The sequence below is a fragment of the Aethina tumida genome, chromosome 5, assembly GCF_024364675.1.
Source record: "Aethina tumida isolate Nest 87 chromosome 5, icAetTumi1.1, whole genome shotgun sequence".
Taxonomy (NCBI): Eukaryota; Metazoa; Arthropoda; class Insecta; order Coleoptera; family Nitidulidae; genus Aethina; species Aethina tumida.
The window spans coordinates 24,315,659-24,341,846 of NC_065439.1; the positions used below are offsets into that span (position 1 = coordinate 24,315,659).

The following is a 26,188-nucleotide window of genomic DNA, read 5'->3' on the forward strand; positions in this document are numbered from 1 at the left end:
AATCAAAATAAAACAAATCAAACATAATTTATTGATAAAACGTCTACAAATAAACAGTTCTAAGTTACAATAGTCAACATCAAGAAAGTACAAAACAAAAATAACGGTATCAATTTTCCGTAACATAAATCCACAACTACACTAGAAGATTTTCGCATTTAAATGCCTGAAATGAACTTCCAGAACTTTTCTAATGATCCTCCTCGTTAAAAGAGTTCAACTTTAAATGACATCCCGGGTAATGGAAACTAAGATGTTAAAAAAAAAACGTGCTTCTAATGTAGTTGATCAATTTGTAAAGTTGAAGGGGGAGACAGCGAAGGAAAAGAGAGAGAACATTTATCGGTCAATTTTGGCAAACGACAAATGTGAAATTTCCACGACCCCGCTCCGTAAAGGCACAGATTTACGCAGTTCGTATTAACGAGTATTTGGAAACTGTTCAAAATATTATTGTTGGTTTGTACTTTGGTTGTACAAAATGGTTTGTCGATGAATGTTGACTTAGTACAAGTGCGAATTACCAACTACAGCTAGATAAACGATCGTCGGTTATATACCAAACAAAAATGTCTACAGATGATTGTGTGTTTTACCCTGCGAAACAATTTGATCCATTGCTTATTCTAAATGCTTTTTTGTAGGTTTTGTTTAGCATATAAGCGTGGCATTTGTGTGTTAAGTGCTTATACCTAGATAACATTAAAAAATTGAGTAAAAACATTTATACCATTTAAGTAAACTACACTCTACATAATAATTTAAACGACTTTTTAATTGAGGTAATTAATTCAACTGCAAAGACATCGAAAATACATTTAAACTTGCGAGAGATTTAAAACTTCGAAGAATCTAAAATTCAAGGCGATTCAGCTTGGTTTGGATCGTCCTTTAATTACGGCATAATCCAAACAAAGACAAATCCTCCAGCGTCAACTACACCTAAGATAAATCGTATTTAGAATAGGTCATTATTGTTGTGTGTTCATTCCAGTCGTTGTACATGAATAGCGGGGGTTTGTTCTCTAAGTGAATATATGTCATAATCGGCCGCCTAGTCTACATGATCGAGCACCGCTTGCTCATCTGTCTAAAAGCCTGAATGCACTCACTTGTGAACTCGTCCTCGTCCGCCTCTTCCGCCTCGCGGGCCAGTTCCTCGGGCGTTTTCTTCTTCCGCATCAGGGGGTTGGGTTCCTCCTCCATCGGCGGTTGCGGCTCCTCTTTTTTCTTTATATTGTACTGGAAACAAGCGACATACCGTCAGTGTCCGCAGCGAGACGCATTGATTTTTACGTTCATTAATTAAGCGGTGAATAATGGGTCGGGTGCGAAAATTTTCGTTTAATTTAATTTTAGGGCTAATGAAAAAATGCCGGGCGTATTTTGAATTTTATTATTTGGCTCTTGGTTTATTATTTTTGACGCGGATTTTTAATTAAATAATCTGCATCGGAACAATGAGCTCTTTGTAATTATTCCATAGTATGTTGTAAATATGATACATTTTCATAGTTCCGTTTTAATTGTAATAACTTCGATTCTAGTCGGATATTAAATTATTATATCGCATCACAAATAAATTATGATACGAATAAACTGATTTATTTGTGACATTAAAGCTGTATATAATTTGTAAGTGGTATTATGAACGATGATTCATTTTGATTTTGTTAATAAACAGTATTAAATTATTATTAATAAATTTATCAAATATTTTAATTCTAAATTGAACATCATTATTGTCATTTAAAATAATTATACAATACATTGGGTGTCCTTTGAAGTAGATTATTTGAATTTAACAGACTTAAAAATATTTTTAAATTATTTTATTTTAAATTTATCTAATAGAGAAACAGAATTCCATTTCAAGTAAAATTTTTTTAATTTTAATTTGGTTCATTATGTTTGTCTGTTGTTTAGCACAGTAAAATACCTCAATAACTTTAATTAACTTTGTTTTATTGTCTTCCCAAGGTGATACTAGTTTTATTACTGGTTTAAAAGTTCTGTTGTTGATGTAATTGTGATTAGTTTATGCAGAAGTTTACACTGTCATTTTATTAAAAGAACGATTCAAAAGATTCATAATGTATCATTTAAATTAAAATATTGAGTGATCATTCAAGTGCACAATTAAAAGTTTCGAAGCAAGCCTTTAAAATAACTTTGAACTTTACTTCGTTTCAATTTTCCACCAATTCAGGATTAAAATTTAAATGTCAAACGTCTGCAAAGGAATCGTGCCGGCGATGGGGGCGTAAAGTTTGCATGCCATCACGAGATAAAATTTCGTTTTACAAAAATAGATACATAATACGGAGACTATTATTACGTTCAAGGATATTTCGAAAACGAAGTTTACGTGTTTCGTAACTGAGAATTTACATAATAAAATTCAAAATACTGAAATTTTAATTGGTAAACCTCATTACTGTTACCATCGTTGAATGCGACGTTGAATAATTCAACAATTCGTGGAAACGTACCTGCGGGAGGAACCATGCATTTCGATTTTGAGCAATTTAATCAGTTAAAAGCAACACAATCCAGATATTGTTCATTTCTGGAGGGATCGTATTAGTCCTGTTAGGCAATCAATATTATGGGCAAATAATATCCATGCATGTGTCTGTTTACAGAGGTCTACTGGGACGCTTGAGTCAATTAGAACGATTTGCAACCAGTTTGGTTTTAGTCGTTTAAACATTACTTTAGCTGATTACCATGATGTAAGCTAATAATTTTGAAGTTAAGTTGCAAATATTTATTATCACATTCAACATTTAAGTGATTATAATAAATGGTAGTTTTTAGAAGTAAATTTATTATTTTGACGTGCGCCTAAATATTAAAATGTGTGACACATCCCCGCATAAAGAATGATAAAATAATTTTACAACCGTGAAAGCTGCTGTTTTTGTCGGCAAAACTTCGAGGCGTTACTAATATGAAAAATGTCACTTTTTATTGTATTTGCCGTAACACAAAACCTTTTTAGCTTTTCCATTCGTCCCTCCAGGGAACACGAATCGATCTTTTTCTGGTTATCCGAAAAAAACTTATTTAATTCAAACAGAGCATCTTGTATTGAACATAATAAAAAATTGTCTTTGATGTCAACCCAAAATACATTATTTTATTATTTTGTTGTCAGATAATAAATTATTGACAAATTAAACATGCTCAATAAAAAAACAAAGAATTTGTCTATTTTGTACACCATTTAATAATATATTAGCAAAAAATATCTTTATTGTTAGCTGAACGTAAATTATTATATTCGCATTATTATTAAAAATTATTTAAAATGAGTAACTTGTTAAAAAAATAAAAGTAAATTAATAATAAATTAAACATTGTTAAAGACAAAGAACTTGTGTATTTTGTACACCATTTAATAATTTATTTGCAAAAAAAATACTTTTGTTGTCAGCTTGAAATAAATTATTATATTCGTATTTTTATTAAGAATCAATTAAAATGAGTAATTTATTAATAAAATTGAAGTAAATTTATTAATAAAATTAAAGTAAAGACAAATTAAACATTTTTCATTAATAAAAAAGTATGTTGTCAGTAGAAGTAAATTATTATATTTCTATTTTTATTAAGAATTTATTAACATGAGTATTCTATTAATAAAATAAAAGTAATGACAAATTAAACATTACTAAAAAATAAAGAATTTTGTGTGTTTTGTACACAATTTAGTAATTTATTAGGAAGAAAAAAGATACTTTTGTTCTTAGCTGGAAGTAAATTATTATATTCATATTTTTATTAAGAATTGATTAATATGAGTAATTTATTAATAAAAAAAGTAAATTAATGACAAATTCATTAAAAAACAACAAATCTGTGTTTTTTATACACTATTTAATAATTTATTACCAGGAAAAAAGTACTTTTATTGTCAGCTGGAAGTAAATTATTATATTTCTATTTTTATTAAGAATTAATTAAAATGAATAATGTATTAACAAAAATAAAAGTAAACTAATGACTAAAAAATAAAGAATTTTGTGTGTTTTGTATACAATTTAATAATTTATTAGCAAGAAAAAAAAATACTTTTGTTCTTAGCTGGAAGTAAATTATTATATTCATATTTTTATCAAGAATTGACTAAAATGAGTAATGTATTAATACAATAAAAGTAAATTAATGACAAATTCATTAAAAAACAACAAATCTTTGTTTTTTATACACTATTTAATAATTTATTACCAGGAAAAAAGTACTTTTATTGTCAGCTGGAAGTAAATTATTATATTCCTATTTTTATTAAGAATTAATTAAAATGAGTAATGTATTAACAAAAATAAAAGTAAACTAATGACAAATTAAACATTACTAAAAAATAAAGAATTTTGTGTGTTTTGTACACAATTTAATAATTTATTAGCAAGAAAAAAAAAAAATACTTTTGTTCTTAGCTGGAAGTAAATTATTATATTTCTATTTTTATTAAGAATTAATTAAAATGAGTAATGTATTAACAAAAATAAAAGTAAACTAATGACAAATTAAACATTACTAAAAAATAAAAAATTTTGTGTGTTTTGTACACAATTTAATAATTTATTAGCATGAAAAAAAATACTTTTGTTCTTAGCTGGAAGTAAATTATTATATTTCTATTTTTATTAAGAATTAATTAAAATGAGTAAGTAATGTATTAACAAAAATAAAAGTAAACTTATGACAAATTAAACATTACTAAAAAATAAAGAATTTTGTGTGTTTTGTACACAATTTAATAATTTATTAGCAAGAAAAAAAATACTTTTGTTCTTAGCTGAAAGTAAATTATTATATTCACATTTTTATTAAGAATTAATTAATGAGTAATGTATTAAAAAAATAAAAGTAAACTAATGACAAATTAACAATCAAAAACAAAGAATATATATATATATATATATATATATATATATATATATATATATATATATATATATATACATATATATATATACTATTTAATAATTTATTTAAATGTATAAAAAGTATTCAGATAAAATTATTTTTCCATTTTTATCCAAATAAAAATTAACAAATATCTTTTATTAAATATAAAAAATGTGTATTTTGTTATAATAAATAAAATTCACATTTTTTGATGTATTCACTTATTATAAGATATAATTAAATTTAATTTTACTAAATTAACTTACAAATCTATTAATCTAAATAGATGTATAGATTTTAAATATAAGTAACAATAATTAAATTGATCTTATTAGTCTAAAGAAATAAAAATGAATATAACTATATTAATATATGTAGATATTTCAAGTAAAATTATACATTTATTTGTTTGATTTAATTTTAATAAAAAATATGTATTGGAAATAATAATTTAATATAACAATAATAATAATCTTATTTAAATTAATGACAATAATCTTATTTAAATTAACTAATCTAACCTACAACTCCTATATTAAATATAGCTTAATATTTAATTAAAATAGATACATATCTGGATTTCATCATTTACATAAACAACAATAAATAATTCAAAATAAGTATTAGTTTTAATTTCTATGATAATATGCCTTGACAATAATACTACATAAATTACCTATTGTATTGTAATTACATCGAATCCTGGGCAATAACTTCGATCACGTCCAGCGGCATCCCTCCCAGCTGGACGCTGACTACCCTCAAAGGGAGTCAACCTGACTCCGTTAGGGAGTCGCTATAAAGTAACGGACTCCCTACTAGAGTCAATTTGACCCCGATTAAGACTCGACGACCGGCTCTCCGCTGTCTTGTGCGTCCCGTCCGTGACTGGAGCCGTCCTGTACGTGACGGGGCTCTGCAGGACGATTGAAATAAAAAAAAACTGCGGATGTTGCAAATGCGTTCGCCGCTTTTGTCACGTACCAGACAAAACATGTCCCCGTTTATAAAGATATAATTGGACGCAAGCCATAAACTATCTTACTACATTAACTGTCACTCGTCCTAACTACAATGATTTTATTATTAAGAATACATAATATGTTATCAGCCCACATGTTTTGGAATATTTAATAGTGGATTAAAATTTTATTATCCCTGAAAACTGACCACTTACGCATTAAAACAAAAATATTTATTAATCACCGTAAAAGTCCGCACATGTAAATCCGGCTTCCTGAATATTTATTAACAGCTTTCGGATAAGCACTCCAATTACGCTTTACAGCTAAAAACAAATTACGCTTAATGTTCATTTTATATGCTCGTTTCGCCCGACCTGTCATAAATTTTTACGATATTTTTACTACTTGGTGTACATTAACTTCAATTTTCATCTCGTAAATATAATCAGGCATCCCTACAAAATACGGCGGATGCCCTTTCATTGAAACTCCATACCACTGAAGTTTATTTTTGATCGTTTCTATCGGATTTTAAAAATTCTTAAATTTAAATAACCAATAACCATTTGGTATAGTTACATGAAATGTTCAAAAGTTCTAAATGGCTAATTCTTCTTTTGTATGTAATAGATTAGGTTATTATACTATAAATGTTTTTTTATATATTTATGTATCTATACATTTTGGTATTTTTTAATAAAAATGAAATAAGTTTTGTATTTATAAAAAACTTCCTTTATGATCAGATTCCTTAAAAGCTTCAATCCCTTTTAAACATTTTTTAGATAAAAGAAACACCAACCCTGATATTTTGCTGCTTAATTACAAAAACTGTTGATAGTTCTGATGAATAAGAAATTATTAATTCATCTTTCCCCTAATTAATTTGTTGGTGGTTAATGGTTCTTTTTAATTTTCTTGAAAAAACTGAAGGTTATTTATCAACTTTGAATTTAAGGCAAATGGAAATAAATTTTGTAATTGTACAATTTTAAAATATTCCTTTATTGAAGCTGTTTACGACTAGCTGTATTTTTTAATTGCCTCAATGAAGTATCAACAATTATTAAATAAAAACACTATTTGACAATTCAATTTTTGCTTCACGATAATTACATGAAATGTTCGACAGTTCTAATGTCAACCAAAAACATTTTTTTTATTTTATTGTTGTTTAATTTACGCTAATTGTTAATTATCCTCATGTGGATAGTTGAAATTCTGAAATAAAGTTAATATACATTTTAAATTTATTATAATTATAATAATTTTGATTTAATGAACTGAAAATTTTTAAATATTATACTCCTAAAATTAATTAAGGGTACAATAAAGTTGTTTAAATATCAATTCAATGGAAAATATTGATTTATTTTGTTCTAAATTACAATAAAATGAAAAATATACAAAACATTAATAGTTAAAAATAATAATTATTATAAATATTTATTTAAAATTATTAAATTATTTTATAGCAATTCAAATTATGTTCTTATTAAAATAAATAGACACAAAAAGTTAACTTTTATTTAATAAAAATATTTGAATTTTTTTTAAATAAATAAGAAAAAAAGTAATGTGATATTACCATTACAAGACAATTACATGAAATATTCGACAGCCTAGAAAGCAGTAGGGTGAATTAATAAGGACGTAACACAAGTATAATTGAATAATTCTGAAAAAAGCTCCTCCGAATTTCAACCCTCTTCTTTCGGTTTTCGACCACTTAATTCGCCCTAATGGCTTATTATACTTGTGAAATTGACACAGAATTGTACCGTTAAATTTAGATTGGCTCTGCGGCGCATACTGTCCCCGTTTTGTTATTTTCGAAAGGAAACGAACATTTAAAGTTTTTTCATTTCCATTAAATTGCACGTTATTTTACATTTAAATTGCTTACCCCCATTCGTAAACCATGATTTTATCAATTACCTGCAACAAAAAAAAATACACAAATTAGCATAAGTAATTTTAATAAAATCTGCGAAAGTCGCAAGTGCAATAAACCGGGATTGAAGTCCGCACAAGAAATCGGACCGGAGACCGGGGGCGTACTCGAGGCGCCAATAAAGCTAATGCACGGGTAGTTCCTGTTTAATGTATCATGCAAAATCGTAAAGTTGACTAATTATGCCCCGGCCTCGGTCGACATGTGAGCAATTCGAAATGGAATTTGCATATTTATAAGGAGACGTGGGGGCGGTAGAACTTTAACCCCGGCACGGTGACGTGGCGGAAAACACGAGCCCCCTCTGTAAATATGGGGAACGAGGGCTCGTGTGGAAATTGGAACATTCCGAAAACATAATAGGGAAGTTTGCATATTAACGTCGGGATTTAAATAAAAAAATTGAGGCGCATCCGCCACAATTGTTGGCGCATTCGCCACATTTGCAACTGCGGTGTCGGGTCCCTTAAATTTTCGTGGCCGGAAACGTCGCGGTCCTTGATAAATAGTTGGTAATTGTTTTGATTAAGAGCGTCTCGAGAATTGTGATGCCGATTAAATTTCGTATTTGAATTGCTGATTTTTGGACGGTTCCACTCGAAAACCGTCAGACGGGTGCATCTGTTTTTGTCCCGGCCATTATGACTGATTGCGATAATTAAAATTATTAATTACCGTGCCGAAGTGGAATTTACATTAACACGGACCGTTTTTGCCGTTTTATTAATTGCAACCGTTGAATTCGTATTTTATTGTTCGCGTCGGTTCCTGTTTAATTTTAAGGACAATTAAAACGGCAGTAGGTATTGTGATTTCCATTTAATTTGAACGAGTGATTTTATTTACATTCCCCGCAGCGTTCGATAAATTACTTGGTTATAAATTAGACTACAAAGACAGACAATTTGTTTTAATCACAAACGTTGTTTATTTGTTGAAAAATAGTTGATTGTGTTAAGAAAATATTTGAAAGAATAATTACAATTACATGATTAAAGAGGAAGTAATTATTAACAGTCACTAAATTGACTTTACGATCCATTTAGACAGGAAAACTTAATAAAACCGCTTTTTATGTAGAATGTGCATTATAGTATGTAAATACTAACATAGCGTGTGTAAATATAGCGTGTTGGTTCCTACTTTATCGTACAATTGCATAAAGGCCTAATTAATAATTCAATACGAGCAAAAGACCTCAATTTGAAAAATAATCTTATACAATTAATTATAATTTGAGCTAAATATAAAAAAAGTTTTATTTAGAATTTATGTATGATTACGTTTGTCGCATATTTTAAATTTAAAAACTAATTAATAATAGTATTTAAAGCTCATTTAATAGCTAAAATTGAATTTAAATGTTTTAACAATTCCAGCTTTTTACTGCCACCAATATAAAGTAAATCCCAATATCCATTTTAAAACCTAACAACAATATAACACATAAAAGCAATAAATACATACAACTGTAATATTTTGTGGCAATGGATGAAAAATCGAGGATAATATAATCAATTTATATTACACATAAAACGTCAAAGCCAATTAATTAAACAGATGGTACTCATACATTTACAATAATAAAATATTACACTGCATAAATATAAAAAACCAACGTCACAATCGACTGAATGCTCTTTGAACATTTATTTTCTGAGGTAATTAATACCAAATGAAGTACAATTTATCATTGTTTAAATTTATAAATTAAATGAGCCTATAATAAATGTGTGATTCATAAATTCATAAATCATCAATTTTTCATATATTTATGTAGTTTTATATGATGCCAATTATTTTACATTACCTCTGAATAAAAAAGCAGTTGAAATTTTTGTATACTTTGAATAAGATCAATAATAATTATTATAATAAATGACTCAATAGTGTATTTCTAAAATAGGTATCTTCAGTATCTTACATACTAAAAGAAAGGAATAAGATAAAAAATAATATATAATGGACTAAATCATATGTTTTTAAATATAGACGTAGTTATATAGGTGGTCCTCATTATTAAGAAATATGTGGGTGTATAAATATTTAAATGAGCCTTTTGTTTAGTTGAAAAATCATTAATATTTAAATAATTATCAAATAACTTATAAATATAATAAATAAAATAATTTTATAAATGTTGTTAAAAATTTAAAAATAATAAATTAAATTAATCTTCAGTGTTATACATACTAAAATAAAGTGGCAAAAATAAATAATGATAATATATAATGACTTATAAATGTAATAAATCATATTTTTTTAAATATTGACATAGTTATAGACGGTTTTGATTATTATAAATATTGTGGATAAATATTTAAACGGGCATAAAATTTTTATTTGCTTTGAAAAAAGTCAATAATAATTATTTAAATTAAATTAATATTTTATGTACTAAAGTGGCAAAAATAAAAAATTATCATATATAACTGTGTGACTCATAAATCGTATTTTTTTTAATATTGAAAGATTTGTAGGTGGTTTAGATTAATATAAAATATGTATGGGTGTGGATAAATATTTAAACTGGCTAAAAATTTGTATTTAGTTTGTAAAAGGTCAATAATGATTCAAAATAAATGACTCAATAGTGTAATTTTTTATATAGGTATTGAATCATTGTTGAAAACTTAAAAATTCAGTGTTTCACATACTAAAATAAAGTGGCAAAAATAAATAATGATAATATATAACTGTATGATTCATAAATGTAGTAAATCAAATTTTTTGAAATATTGACATAGTTATAAACGGTTTTGATCATTATCATATCATATGTATGACTGTGGATAAATATTTAAATGGGCTCAAAATTTTTATTTAGTTTGAAAAAGGTCGATAATAATATTCAAAATAAATGATTCAATAGTGTAAATTTATAAATGGGTACAGAGTCATTATTAGAATCTTAAAAATAAAAAATTAAATTAATCTTCAGTATTTTAGTACTAAAATAAAGTGATAAAAATAAAAAATAATAATATACAATTGTATGATTCATAAATGGAATAAATCATATTTTATTAAATATTGACATACTTATAGGTGGTTTTGATTATTATAAAATTGAAAGAAATCATGATGAATGAATAAAAAAAGTCAATGATAATAAATAGTAAATAATAAATTTAAATTATTATTATACTGATTAATAAAAATTTTGTATGATTATGAAATGAGTTTTCAGAATTTTAATGTAATAATAATTTTAAATGACACATATATTAAAATGGGGCTGAATTTTGTCATGAGGACCCTAAGACGAATTGAAAGAATTTTAGGAAATCAATCGCAATCGAAATGCTCAAAGCGAAACTTCGGAAACGGTCGATTTAAGTTACATGTTCGCATTCGGCAAAGCATTCCGGAACAACTCAGTTAAGTTCCATTGTCGTTGATTTTTCTGACCTCCCCAACTTTTTCACGTTATTCCGCGTCGCCTCGATTGGCCCGACTCGTATAACTCCGACTCGAAATCAAACAAGCCCATTCCGTTAACTTTGTTGTCCCCAATAAATTGCAGTCGAATCACCGGCAAACATTTCTGTTTACATTTACGTTCCGGGGAAAAAAGTATTCATATCGCAGACAAAGCTGCATCGTTTCCATTAACTGCGAGTTGCAAACAAGACAGGTGCATAAAGCCGAAACGCCGCAATAAACTGAAACGATTCAGCCAACGTTACATGTGGGATGTCACATGTTTAAGAATAAAAAGGGACTTTCGAGATCATTAACGTTGGCAAGGTGGAAACACAACACGTCATGTACTCCCGTGTTTTGTCGTTCGTAATGCGGCGGTGGTTTGCTTACAATCCGGTCGTGTTTGCGGGTTGTTCACGACCACGCACAAAACATTAATACCCGATATTACCAATTAATTAGGGCGCAATTCTTTTCTTTTGACCGCCGCACCAACATCGAACCGTGCTCGTATTTCATGTAGCCAGTGTATAAATTACCGGCCGACACGCTCGCCCCAGATAATTAGGACCAAATCCGCCCCGTTTTGTTTCGCACAACTTTACCGGGGATAATGCCGGAATTTATTGCAGTTGTTAGATAAGAAAAAAACTTGAATTAATGGCAACGATTCGGAATGAAATTAAAAAACAAACTGCTGGAGTTTAAGGAATAAAAATTACACCTCCGCAGTTTGCACGATAAGGGAGCCGTAAAGTTTTCGGGGTGTTTAAAATAAAAAAAAATATTTATATATTTTTTGTTTTAAGTAAACTGCGGCATTCTCCACCTAGAAAACACAATATCGATTTCGGAGGCGGTTAATTTTTAGAGCGTAAAAATTCCAATCACAATTAAAGCCATTGACAAAACGGCGGACGATAAAAAGAGCAAACATGAGGTAGTTTGTGGCATTTAACTGGGTAATTGGCGGACTTTTTATTCAATGTTATGCAATGCTCTGCGGCTAAAACTGCACCAATTACTTTAATTGCTTTCAGCAAATTAAATAAATGCATTGTAATGAGGTAAAAGAGGAAAATTATGGGAGAAATAACAAAACTGTTTAACTTTTTAATGTGAGTTCTTTATTTCTGATTTTAGTTCGGAATAAAACAGAATACAATTTATAATTAGAGTAATATGTAAAGTTTATCTAACAAATTTAATATATGGATGTAGTTTCAGAATGCTCATATTTTGTAGCCAGTGGCCCCATAATTAAATTTACCGTATTATTAATTAAAATTATCATGAAAAATATTGAAAAAATATTCTTAACTTTCTAACACTCACTGGCTGTTCTAAATTATAATTTTTTTCTTAATAATTTGATTATTTATCTTTAGAATATTTGCTGTATTTAAATTACAGAAACTTTTTTACTTTATCTCTCAAAATAAAGAGGTGGGAAATTTTTTCTGTTCCATTTTCTACAATTTACAATAATTTTCTGATTATTTCCCTTGAGCCCTTAGAAATACTACTTTTACTTAATTTTTTGTATACAAAAACATAAAAAGCAAAGAAATTGATGAAAGTTGCATCTTAATATTTTAGTTTATCTAATTGAGATATTTTGTAGTTTTAGAGGTTGCCAAATAGTTGGGGTTGTTAGTCATATGATCAAAACTGCTAAATGAACAGGATTATTAATTAAAATTATCATGAAAAAAATGAGTAAACTATTTTTAACTTTTGACACTACTGACAATTTTCTTAATAATTTGCCAATTGAAAGTGCATTTAGGATATTAGATTATTTATCTTTAGAACATTTGCTCTATTAAAAAAAAAAACGAAAACTTTCTACTGCATCTTTTAAAATAAAAAGACAGCAATTTGTTGAAACATTAAAAATAACAAAACTAGATTACTCCAGTTTAGGTTAATGAAGAATCATAAACTTAATCTTAAAAGAAAAGGGTTTTCTCTGCTCTATTTTCTACATTTTACAACAATTTTCTGATACTTTCCCTCGAGTCTTTAAGAACATTTAAACATGTCTTTAAAATATTTGCTCTATTTTAAAATACATAAACTTTTTTCGTCTATCTCTTAAAATAAAAAGGTTGGGATTAATGAAAGCTCATGAACTTGTTGAAACGTTAAAACTAATAAAACTAAATTACTCCAGTTGGGGTTAATGAAAAATCATAAACTTAATGTTAAAAGAAAAGGGTTTTCTCTGCTCTATTTTCTACATTTTACAACAATTTTTTGTTGTTGTTCTCCTTGAGCCATTAGAAATAATAACTTAATTTAATTTATTGTACAAAAAAAATAAAACATAAAAAAGCAAAAAAGTTGTTGCTTCTTAATATTTTAGTTTATCTAATTGAAATATTATATAGTTTTAGAATTTTAATCTTTTACTCGAAGTCGCCAAATAGATTTTACCTATATGTCTGAAAACATTGAAAATGATAAACTAGATGATGCCAGTTTGGCTTAATGAAAGAAAAGGGTTTTTCCTGCTGTATATTCTACATTTTACAACAATTTTTTGGTACTTCCACTTTAGCCTGCAGAAATATTAATTTAATTTAATTTAATTTTATAAACATGTAAATAATACAAAAAATGAAGTTGATATATATCTTGAGAACGTTTGCAATTATTTTTATTAATTTTTTTAACTGTGTCTCTTCGTATATAGAGGAGATTACATGTTTATTTTTTATGTAATCACGTATCATGAGAGTAAATAATTTCACACATTACTATAATGGAAGTGTGACCTATAATCAAATTAATCAGATTGTTGTAATTACCCGGCCTCAAGTGTTGTATCATAAACTGTGTATTGCATTATCAAGTGCATAAGCTCATTGCCACTCCATAATAAAATTTGTGCGCCACATATCAGATTTAAAGCTCTCGGAGCACAAGACAGACCTGCAGGCGGAACACTAAGCCGATTATGTCCTTTGCAAAACGTCAGCGTCGTCGACATTGAGGCGTCACGGCGCCACACAGATAATCTCCAGTGTATATTTGTTTAAAAGACGTAAACTCCTTTTATCGATACACACATCTCGAACCTGTTTTTCCGTTCCATCCACTGCAAGCACGCACGTCTTACTTATCCGCAAATTAGACACGTGTGACGGGTGTTTTAAAAACACCGACACAATTTATTCCTCATTAAAACCAGATCGTTATGCACGTTGAAGGTGGTGGTTATTTATAATGCGAAATTTGTCTTCGTTCCCACCATCGGCACGGCAACGAATTCAATGTTGGGCTGATAACATAACTCGGGGGGATTAATCTGAGATGCAATCCGGTGCGATTTGCCTCGAGCTTGTTAGTGGACGATTTTTCTTGTGGCCGGAGAAACATCGGTAATAAATTGGTTTTCCTGAAATATGCAACTTGCCTCTGGCGTCGGCAATAAATTTTCATAACGTTCGCTGGTTGCTGCTTATGAAAATATGCTACGGAATTATGGCTTTCCCGATAAGACCCGCTGAATTTTGGCCTGAAATATCGGCGTGCCGCCCCTGATATTCTTCACCGTCTCCTTTGGTTTCATGTAAATTTTCGTTTTTTATTGTGTAAGGGTTCATAAAGTGAGTAGTTAAAATTTGGTTGTGGGTGATGAAAGAGTGAAAAAAGGATTGCGATATGGTAATTTGAGGCGATTATATAAATTGTTGGGAAAAGAGCGCCGAAAAGGACATTGTTTCAGTGAGGAAAACAAGAACCAACAATTAAATTAATAATTCATTAGATGTAAGGGAAAATGTTAAAACATATTCCCATAATTACTAACTCAAGCGGCGTTCAAGTGCTTTAGAAGAATTTTTAATGACTAACTTTATTAACATTGTAAAAATTATGATTAAATTATTATGTTTTTAACTGTAATTTTTTTGTTCCAGTTTAATAATAATGATAAAAATGTTTTGTATATTAATAAGAACAATAACAAAGTATACATTGCGATTCATTTAATTGATTCATTGGAATTATAAGAAATGATAAGAAGATAGCTAAAAAAGTCAATTATTTTAAGTATTATTAAAATATTAGAGAAACTGTCTAAGTGGTAGCTACAAAAATATTTATCTGAGTGCGAAAAAAAAAAAAAAAAAAATAGGAGACTGGATAATTCGAATATCAAAAAACAATTCAAATTAAAGTCAACCTGGAGGAAATGGGACTTGCTGAAATTAGTATAAGTAGAGTGAGAAAATGGTTAGTGAACGGGGGTTTGTTTAATCCCGGACCTACAAGAAAAACTATGGCTTCTACTAAAAATATGGGAGTTCAATTTTGACTTGCTTAGGATCACATTCACTGGACTACAGAACAGTGAAGACGAGTAGTTTTTAGTCAGGAATGGTAAGTAAAATAACCTTTAAAATACTATAAAAAATATGATTTTGATGTTTAATAAATGTTTAAACATCGTGAATGCAGAAACATATTTTATAATTACAACTACATCCAAAAGGCAATTAATTTTATATTTTCAAATATCTTATCCTAATTCATTTGAATATTTTAATTAAGTTTTTTGTGTCGCATCCACCATTTTTGTAACTGTTGTTAAAAATGGCGAATGCGCAACCAATCCAATAATTAGTTACTATTAAACAAATTCTAAGAATAAGTTGATTATATTAAAAGTAATTTATTTTATCCACTGTTAGATCCATTTTTAACAGGTACTATTTAACTTTTTTTTATTAATCAGCAAAGTAACCTTTAAAATACTATAAAAAATGTGATTTTGATGTTTAATAAATATTTAAACATCGTGAATGCGCAAATAAATTGTATAATTACAACTACATCCAAAAGGCAATTAATTTTATGTTTTCAAATATATTATCCTAATTCATTTGAATATTTTAATTAAGTTTTTTGTTGCGCATCCACCATTTTTATAACTGTTGTTAAAATGGCGAATGCGCAACAAATTCAATAATTAGTTACTATTAAACAAATTCTAATAGCCTAATTAGGCTATGGGGTTGCTTCAATTCTTCAGGCGTAGGTCCTCTTAGACTGCCCTTAATAAATATGTTTCAACATGAAACCGATCCAAAACACAAATCCAAAATTGTGATAAATTTTATTTTTATCTATATGTGCTCATAAAGATTGGGGTTGGCTAATTAGATAAGTTTAATTAATATTTTATGTTTCTATAAAAAAGTTTAATTTAACTAAAACTCCTATTAATTTTTATTAATGATTTAATTTTTATTATTATTTTATATTAAATAATATAATAAACTTTTAAAAAGTAGGTACGTACAGTACCAAGCAAAAGTAGAGGAACAATCTTATTTTGTAATTTTTACTTTAATTAAATAATATAATAAACTTTTAAAAAGTAGGTACGTAAGTACCGAGCAAAAGTAGAGGAACAATCTTATTTTGTAATTTTTCCTTTATACAATCAAAAAAAATTGCAACAACAAGAAGGGGATGTTCAAATTTTACATTATTTTGGTAAAACATAGTTATAGCAAAGAGTAAATGATTAAAATTTGGAATTAAAATATTAAAGATTTTAGATTATTTTTCATATTTTTTTAATAGTGTGTTTGTCTATCGAAGTTATCTAAACACTCCCCAATATTTCTTGGCATTAATTCAGTAGGGTGGTCTATTTTCTCTCGGTATGGTTTCTCAATGTAAGGTACACTTGGTACTTCTTGGTGTTGTAATTTCTTTGTCAGTGTATTTTGTATTTGTTTCTCTGCTTTTGTTCGGTATTGTATGTGTAAACTAATACTTAATTTTAATAGCAAAATAAATTAAAAAACTTTAAGCAACATTGAAAATAGAAATATAAGAATAAAATATTCTTTATCTTCATAATTATTCTGTTTAGATAAAAGTAGAATTTTGTTTTTATTAATTATTATGATCATATAATAATATGTAACTCTATGTTATTATTAAGTAATGGTAACTTTGTCCGAATAAATGAAGTATTTGATTATTCATTTAGATCAGGACATTTTTTCCATTTAAATCTTCTAATCAAGAATTCCTCAAGTGTTAATTATGCAAAATAATGTAAATAATATTAAGCCATTTTCCTGGTATCTTACGTACGCACGTCACTGGTTTTTCATCAAAACTTACGTGACCGCACGCAAAGTGCCCCCGGCTCTCGGGTCACGTGACCAGGGTAGTATACTTTTTTGCGTCACGCTGAAAAATAAAATTAACGGAAAACGTAAGATTTACGACGGCGTAAAACGTCGGGACAGTTTACAACCTCGCAAACGGCAATTGTGTGTCGACTCGAATTTGATTTACCACCCCCGAGTCGCGGACCATAAAAATACAATTTGAACGATCCGAAAACGAAACTATTTAATCGGGCTACATTTAAAAAGTTGACTACGCACCTCACGGTTATCAAAATTCAATAACCGATGCCGTTAAAGAACGGCGCACTAATCCGATTCCGGTTCGGTATCCCGAAACCCGGATGCCGGGTCGAACTCATCCAACTTTTATTACCGCAACACAAGTTCTCCGGGGTTGAACAAAAAAAAAAAAAAAAGTAGGACAAAAATGGGGCCGCAACAAAAGCGGAAATGCAACGGGCGCAACACTAAAACCAAATTCCGTGCCCTACAACTTTACAATCCATTTTATTATATTTTACATTTCGCTACGTTATTCGTTCCGATCCAATAAAAATTTTACTGTACTTATATTTTAAGTTGATCTGTCCATGTGTTTGGGTACAACGTTTTTATGTGTTGTAAACTTCGGTCGGTTTATTGTGGTAAAATACTTATCGGAATATAAAAATGCGAGACGGAAAATTCAATAAATTCCGTTCCTTTTTTTAATTTAAAAATATTTACTATTTATATACAATCAAATGTTTGCTAGTTTTAATATTTTTTATGTTGGTTTGTAAATATTACAAGGTGTGTCTTAAAATTGAGTAAACTTGGTAATCTCAATCTTAAGACCACTAAAAATACAGTGATGATCATTATGTATTATAGCAATTTCTTAAAACATTAAATATTTTATCCATCACTCTATTATTTCATGTCAACTGTTAAAATAATATTAATTTACTATTGTTATTTTATACAGTATTATTAAAACTACTATATTTTATCTTACACAATGTTACATATGTTTTCTCTCAAATTCAAAAACATAAATGATATTATTTAAAGAAGGATTCTTTTTTATTTTAATTAATTTTATGATTATTAAGTGTCTAAACGTTTCGTACCTCCCCTTATATGTGGATATCTTTATTCACATAGTTTTTATATAACATTTTATTTCGAACAGGGTTCATATGTAAAGCAACCAAACCGTATATTCAATACAGTTGACCAACATCGTTCCTTGAAGCTAAAAATGCCTATAGGTGTCCATTTATCGATACAAATTAAACGACAAATTGTAAAAATGCCCTAAAATGGTGATGATAATTAGAGTAAAATTACAATCGATTTAAATTTTAACAGAAGGAAAACATTTGGGGGGTACTTTGAATCCATATTGATTAGAACAAGATCAGATGGTAAAAAATTCTCCTCCTAACAAAAGTTTGGATCCCAGATACAATACAGACACTTTGAAACTCGGTGGAGGAAAAGTTTTGGTTTGGGGTACTTTTCTTTGCCTTGATATAGAACATTATAAAAAATTATTAGTAAAATAGGCCATTTCGTACATCATAAGAGATGTAATGGAACCACTTGCCAATGATAATTTACCAATTACATAGATTTTTATGCATGATAATGATACGAAGAGTGGATCCAAAGTTGTTCAAAGTTGGTTAAAATACGCTTTGATTCAGATACATACGCTTTGATTCAGCTCCAAGAGCAGACCTCTTTGGTAAATAATTGGGCAGACCTTAAAACGTATAGTTCAGGGATGTCTATAAATTGCTAATTCCCATCTCTGAGGCCGCGTCCAATCGATTCGATCTCTGTTCGGCCGCTCAACAATTCAGACCGCCCCCGAAATCGCCCGCGTTTTAATACCGAAACGGTTATTCGATTGGCAATTTTTCGACGAAAAAACTAAATGCACCGGACGAACGCCGCATCGAAAAATCATATATCAACAAATGTTCGACTAAAAACCATTTTCTGTAAATCACCGAAGTGAATTATGCGGTACAAGTGGATAATCGCACACGGTCCGTGTTCATTGTGCCGGGGCACCTATGTATTTCGACTAACAAAACATAACAGACACATTTAACATTACGATACACGGCGGATGGAATTGCCGGCACCGTGTTTTACTACTTCTGCACGGGCTGTTATGCGTGGCCGGGAATATGCAAAACTATCGATCGCACCCATTTTACCGCACTCGATTTTGGAATCGCCGGGGGTAACTGTTAAGTTCCAGAACGGGGATTATAAGTTGCGCCCAAGCGGGAACTCAACAGCAGGTGAAGTGGGCCAGGTAAAATCGAGAACTTTGATATGTACATAAAATGAACCAAATAAAATAACATTACGGCATAATTAATGGGAATCGAGTGGTGCAATTACTGGGTGGAGGGTGGCGTGTTGTCGGTATCGAATGACGGGAGAAATGAGTGCCTTGCATGTAATACGCTTCAATTTTCTGATTATTTTTGCAAAATCGTATGTTTGATTTGATGCAGTGGCTTTGAAATGTGTTATTGTAGTTGTTATCGGTTATATACACGTGGAGGTTTTTTACTGTAATTTGATGGCAGACGGAGTCTTGCTGTAACGTGTCACAAGCAGATGCTGCACTTCTATAGGTAAAAAAATGCGACAGAACAAAGAGAATCATGGTTCGTTTACAAAATAAAAACTGTTTTAGTTTCATCGGTACATCCAACTTGTCCCCTTTCAACTGCGATTTAAATTCATTGTCGAACAAAGAACAAACTCGACGTGCTATTAATGTTTGAGTAATTAATTAGTTGTACATACAATACGGTGACTTGGGGAGTTGGTGACTTTATTATAAAACAAATAATGACGAGGAGTTTCATGGATTTATAAATGAATTTTAGTTTGTAAATGTCCTTACCTTATCTCGTATTTCTTGCCTCATCTTTTCCCTTTCTTCCTCCATTTTCCTATGTTTTTCTTTCCTTCGTTCCTCGGCCTCTTTGATGGCCTCCTGTCGTTCCCTCTCTGCCTCCTCCTCCTTTTCTTTGTCGTCGGCATCGTCGCTGTCGCCACCAACCGCTCCTGAAAAAATTAACAGTCAATGTTAAAAAAATTAACCTAATATTACAACTGAAATATTTCGAGTTTATTTGTAAAGATACTTTTAATGAAAAAGTTTAAGAAAATTACCAATTAAATTATTTTTAGATAAATTTATTAATTTAAATTAATTGTTATTTTATATTTATATATATTTTATGTTTTATTTAATCACATAAACAAAAAATTAATAATAACATATTATTTTAAATTTTAAAAAAAAATTATTAATTTAAATTTATAATATTTAACAATTAAAAGTAACCAATAAAATTAAAAAAAAATACAATTGTTATTTATAAAATTAAAAATTTTAAGTTTAAGCAAAATTAAAATTGTTGTTTCTTCTTTGGAGAATAAATGTTAATTTAAATTAATATATATATATATATATATATATATATATATATATATATATATACATATATATATATATATATAAAAAATTAAATCTTAAAAAATTAAATATATCATATTATTATAAATCAAATCAAAAATTAATAAATAATAGATATAATATTTTAAATTAATATTTTTATCTTATTCACTGTAATATTTTTGTAAAAAATAAAATTATTAATTTCAATTTATAATGTTTAAAGTATTAAATGCAATTAAAAATAACAAATAAAATTAAAAAATAAAAAAATTGCTGTTGTTTGTTTATAAAATTAAAAATTTTAAGTTTAAAAAATTAGAAATAAATTAAATAAATATTTAAATAATAATGTTAATTCTATAAAGATTTAAAAATTAAGTGTAAAGAAATTGAAAATAGCGAAAGTTTAAGGAAATTAAAAATGTTGTTTCTTATTTGGAGAATAAATGATAATTTAAATTAAAAAAAAAATTAAAATTGTTAATTTATATTTATAAAATTTAGGCTTAAAAATCAAAAATTAATAAATAATAGATATAATATTTTAAATTAATATATTTATCTCATTCACTGTAATACTTTTATAAAAAAATAAAATTATTAATTTCAAATAACCAAAAAAAATTTAAAAAAAACAAAATTACTGTTGTTTGTTTATAAAATTAAAAATTTTAAGTTTAAAAAATTAAAAATAACAAACTAAATAAATATTTAAATAATAATTTTAATTCAATAAAGTTTTAAAACTTAAGCTTGAGAAATTGAAAATAACGAAAGTATAATATTTTTATCTTATTCACTGTAATATTTTTGTTTATTTTTCACATTCCTTTTTAATTGGGCTGTTAAATAAAAATATGTTTTTTAATTACTTTATTTAAAACTTTTATTTAATAATTTCTGGCGAATTAAAATGTTTTTGTGAAATTATTTCTCTCTGAATACTAGAAGGTAAATTCTTATGAACAAATATTAAAGACAATAAAAATAAAACAATTAAAAGTTTTCTACTTAAATTTTTAGTTCGATAGTTCAAAATTTTAATTAAAAACTTTTACAATTTTAAACTACGTATACTGATAAAACATTCAGGGTAAATTAAAACTATTTTATATAAGATTCAGTATTTTTTATATTTACTTGATATTGCATTAATTTTAATTTTATCTAATTATAACAAATGGTAATAAATATTTAAATGATAATTTTTAAATTCACAAAGTATTAAATAAAAAATTAATATGTTTTAACTGATATTTAATACATTAACAGTAAAAGTAAATATAAAGAATTAATTTATATTTTAGAATGATAAAAAATATAGTGTTAAATTTAAAATTGTTTTATAAAATAGTGTTTGTTTAAAAATTATATATGATATATAAATTTACTAATTAAATACTAAAATTAATATGAAGCAAAATTTATTTTAAGGTCAAAATAAATATTGCTTAAATTTTATTTCATATTTTGTATTTTATTTTATTTTTAGTTTAAAACATTGGAGTTTTCAATATGTGCTTTATTTTTTTAATTTTCACTTTTTGCTTTGTTTACATTTTTCGCTGAATAATTGACCAAAAATTGAATATTTTGCACATTTAAAAAATTTCAGAGGTACACTATAATATACAGTTAAATAAACGTAATTGTTATTGTTTCGTTTTTGGTCACTGATGGCAACATTTTGCTGTAAACAAAAGGAACGTTTGAAACAACCGAACGAACAACGAGATAATTAGTCGCCAAAAAATACTCCCGGGCAAAAATTAGCCGTGATTAAACGTTCGTACACATCGACATTAAAGGCGAAATCCAATTTTCGTCGGGGCGGCCGTGGGGGGACCGACGTGGCGACGTCGCGTCGTCATAAGCCGTGAAGTGGATTTTCTAACACGCTTTGTTTGAAGGATGCGGGATTAATTGAATGGGGACCGCGGGGACGTTGCGGCCGCGGGCCCGGGGCCCGTCCGCCTCGCAGGAGCAAGATAGCCGGGACCGACGTTTCGAGGGCCGGCCTGTTTGTTTATGATAAAGCGTTTTAGTTAATCAACTGGAAAATTGGTTTTGGTTTTATTAAATCTGTCATTCGGGCGTCGGGGACAATTCGCTCTGTTCGTATAAAATGGACCGTGAACGGGTTTCCGAGCCCCGCGACAATCGATCCCTCGGTTTTCTTTAATTGAAAAGTTTGCATTGTTTACGACAGCGGCTTTGTGCCGCCGGCGGGAGATTAAACTTCGTGTAAATATGATATCGATTCCGTGCGTGCATTATTCAAATTTCAAAGGCGCCGAACGACGAATTTTAAATTTAAATGTGGGCGAAACAGCACGGATTCATCGATTACTCAAGGGAACTATCTCAATCAAAGTAATGTTAATTAGTGTGCCGTTTGATGGATTTGTTTGTTCCCGCACTCGATGAATGTTTTAGACATAAAATCAAAACAGTCATTATGTTATATTGCTTTAGGCTTTAGACTCTGGGGTAAATATAAACTTTAGTACTAAAACTATACTGTAACAGTAATGATAATAATAATTTTATTATTATGCTGCCTTAAATGTCCATGAATAGTTTATGGTTACTGTATTTTGTTTAGTTAATGAAAACTGAAACAAACATTTTAATAAAATTTAATTGTAATTGTAAAACATTTTCTTTAATTTTATAAATCCATAAAAATATTTAATATGAATATATAAAAAGTTAAGCTTATTTCATTTACTATTGCAATAAAATTATGTAGAAATTAATTAAATAACTTACATACAATAATCTCATTCATGGGAAATAATATTTGTAAACTAATTCAAATTTTAAATACTAATTTATTACATTATTACTATTATTCTATATTTTATATTTAATAAATTAATTACCTTCAAAAATCAATACTTATTACATACTTCTAAAATTCCTTTAATTTTATAGATTATTTTAAATTTAGTGATATCTGATTTAATATGATAATTCAAAGTATATACAGTAAAAATTATTTTCATGTATTATCATATTTTGCAGTCAAAAATTAGAAAAATTATAAAAAAGTAAGTTATCCACTGAAAACTTTTTGACTATTAATTTTCAATTATCATGCTACTTAATTAATATCAATTATTATAGTTAATATATCTTTTAAAAATTAAAACACGACAATCCTACAGCGAATTTTAAAAATATAGAAATTTTGTTGATTTTTAATTTTAAATTAAAATAATATAAATTAGTAGACAATTAATATATCCCTTAGAAATTAAAATATAACAATTCTCCACTGAATTTTGAAAAATTGTAAATGTGGTTGATTCTTAATTTTCAATTATTAGCCTACTTAAATTAATATAAATTATTATATTTAAAACACAATAATTCTACAGCGAATTTTGAATATATAGAATTTTTTTTGATTCTTAACTTTAAAAACATTTATTACATACTTCTCTACTTCCTTTAATTTTATAGATTATTTTAAATTTAGTGATATCTGATTAAATATGATAATTTAGAGTATATACAATAAAAATTATTTTGATGTATTATTATATTTTGCAGTCAAAAATTAGAAAAATTAAAAAAAAGTAAGTTATCCACTGAAAATTTTTTGACTCATTTTCAATTATCATTCTATTTAAATTAATATCAATTATTATAGTTAAGATATCTTTTAAAAATTAAAACACGACAATTTTTCAGCGAACTTTAAAAATATAGAAATTTTGTTGATTCTTAATTTTAAAATAAAATAATATAAATTAGTAAACAATTAATATATCCTTTAGAAATTAAAATATAACAATTCTCCACTGAATTTAGACAAATTGTATTTATTTGTATGTATTATCTTATTTAAATTAATATAAATTATTATAATTAAAACACAACAATTCTTCAGCGAATTTTTTGATTCTTAATTTTAAATTATTGCCTGATTTAAAATAATATAAATTAATAGGCAATTAATATGTCTCTTAGAAATTAAAATATAACAATTCTCTATTGAATTTTGAGAAATTTGGATGACAAAATTATATCTCCTAAAAATAAAACATCACATTAATTTTTTCGCATCATCATTTGAAATGTCATCTTAAATTCTTTAGTACGGGAAAGTCTTTATTGCACACAGAATTAAATTTTTTAACGAAAAGGTCATTACTAAAATGGAAAACGAATGGGAATATTTCTTATGGTAACACATAAAGAAATATCGTTAACTGTAACTAATATCCAAGTTTAAAACTAATACATTTTGATGTTAGTAGACAGTAAATAATTTATTTCGTTTGCAGTTAAAGTTTATTTTCTTCATTTAATTGGGTGATATACGACCACAGTTTCAAGTAACCATTACCTGAACCAACAATTAGTGCTGCATCCTTAAACCATCACGTACACTTTTATTTTTCGTTGCAGTTGTTGACGTTATCTCAAAAATAAACGTGTCTCATCATTTTGTTGGTTCAGTTATTTGCACCTGTTGAGTCTAAGTTGGACTGAAACACCTGGTTTTATTTTCCAATATAATGGAATTTCTCGGTTCAGATACAAAAACAGGGCGAGGAAACTTCATTAAACTTTATCGATTGTGGCGCATAAGAAAATAAAGGCAATTGTAATTGTGTTGCAAGGGATTAGGTAAACAGACAACAGTTATTGGATTTATTAGGAGCGTCAAAGAAAATGTCTGAGGGTATATTTTACGACCCACCTCTCACATTGATTTAGATTAGTATTGTCGTTCACAGTTCTTGAGCAAATATTATCTTAAATGTAATAAATTCAAAATATTATTTTAAATAAATACGTTCTATAAAAATGTATTTATCGCAGAGGGTGTTAAAATATATAGAACAGTGATTTTTAAGAGTTTTGACATGAAATAGGTAATAAAAATTGATGGTTTTGAAAAACATTCACATATATTGATCTATAAAAGTAACTATAAAATTAAATAGCCCGATAAAAGATCTTAAACAGAGATTTCTCATACACTTAAACACCCTGCTGTATAGGTAACTAACTGTGACTCCTTAATAGAAATAATAAAAATTTATTAATAAACATTAGAAATGTTTTAAAATTATTTTTACTTAATTTTACAATTTTTAGGCCATACACTTTTATAATTAAGCTTATTAAGTTTCTATTATCTCAATATTTTGTCAATTTATTCTTGGATTCTTCAGGAGAAATTTTGTAAAAAATATTAAGATAAGAGATTTTATCAGTAATTAATAAAAATCTTTAAAATAATTTTTTGTGGGTAATGGTCTGTAAATAA

General features: G+C 27.6%; 1 protein-coding gene across 11 annotated transcripts in view; it reads right to left on the reverse strand.

Moving 5' to 3' along the window:
• LOC109597654 (complexin) overlaps window positions 1–26,188 on the reverse strand; it is a 326,764-nt gene that overhangs the window by 4,278 nt on the left and 296,298 nt on the right. For 10 of the 11 annotated variants that reach the window (XM_049967336.1, XM_049967332.1, XM_049967338.1 and 7 more), the window contains 2 exons: window positions 20,341–20,504; window positions 1,113–1,242 (listed from right to left, as the gene is read on the reverse strand). In XM_049967336.1, coding sequence (XP_049823293.1) covers window positions 1,113–1,242; window positions 20,341–20,504 — 294 coding nt within the window. Of the gene's footprint in view, window positions 1–2; window positions 1,243–20,340; window positions 20,505–26,188 lie in introns of those variants that run through there. The other variant, XM_049967339.1, reaches the window with a different exon arrangement.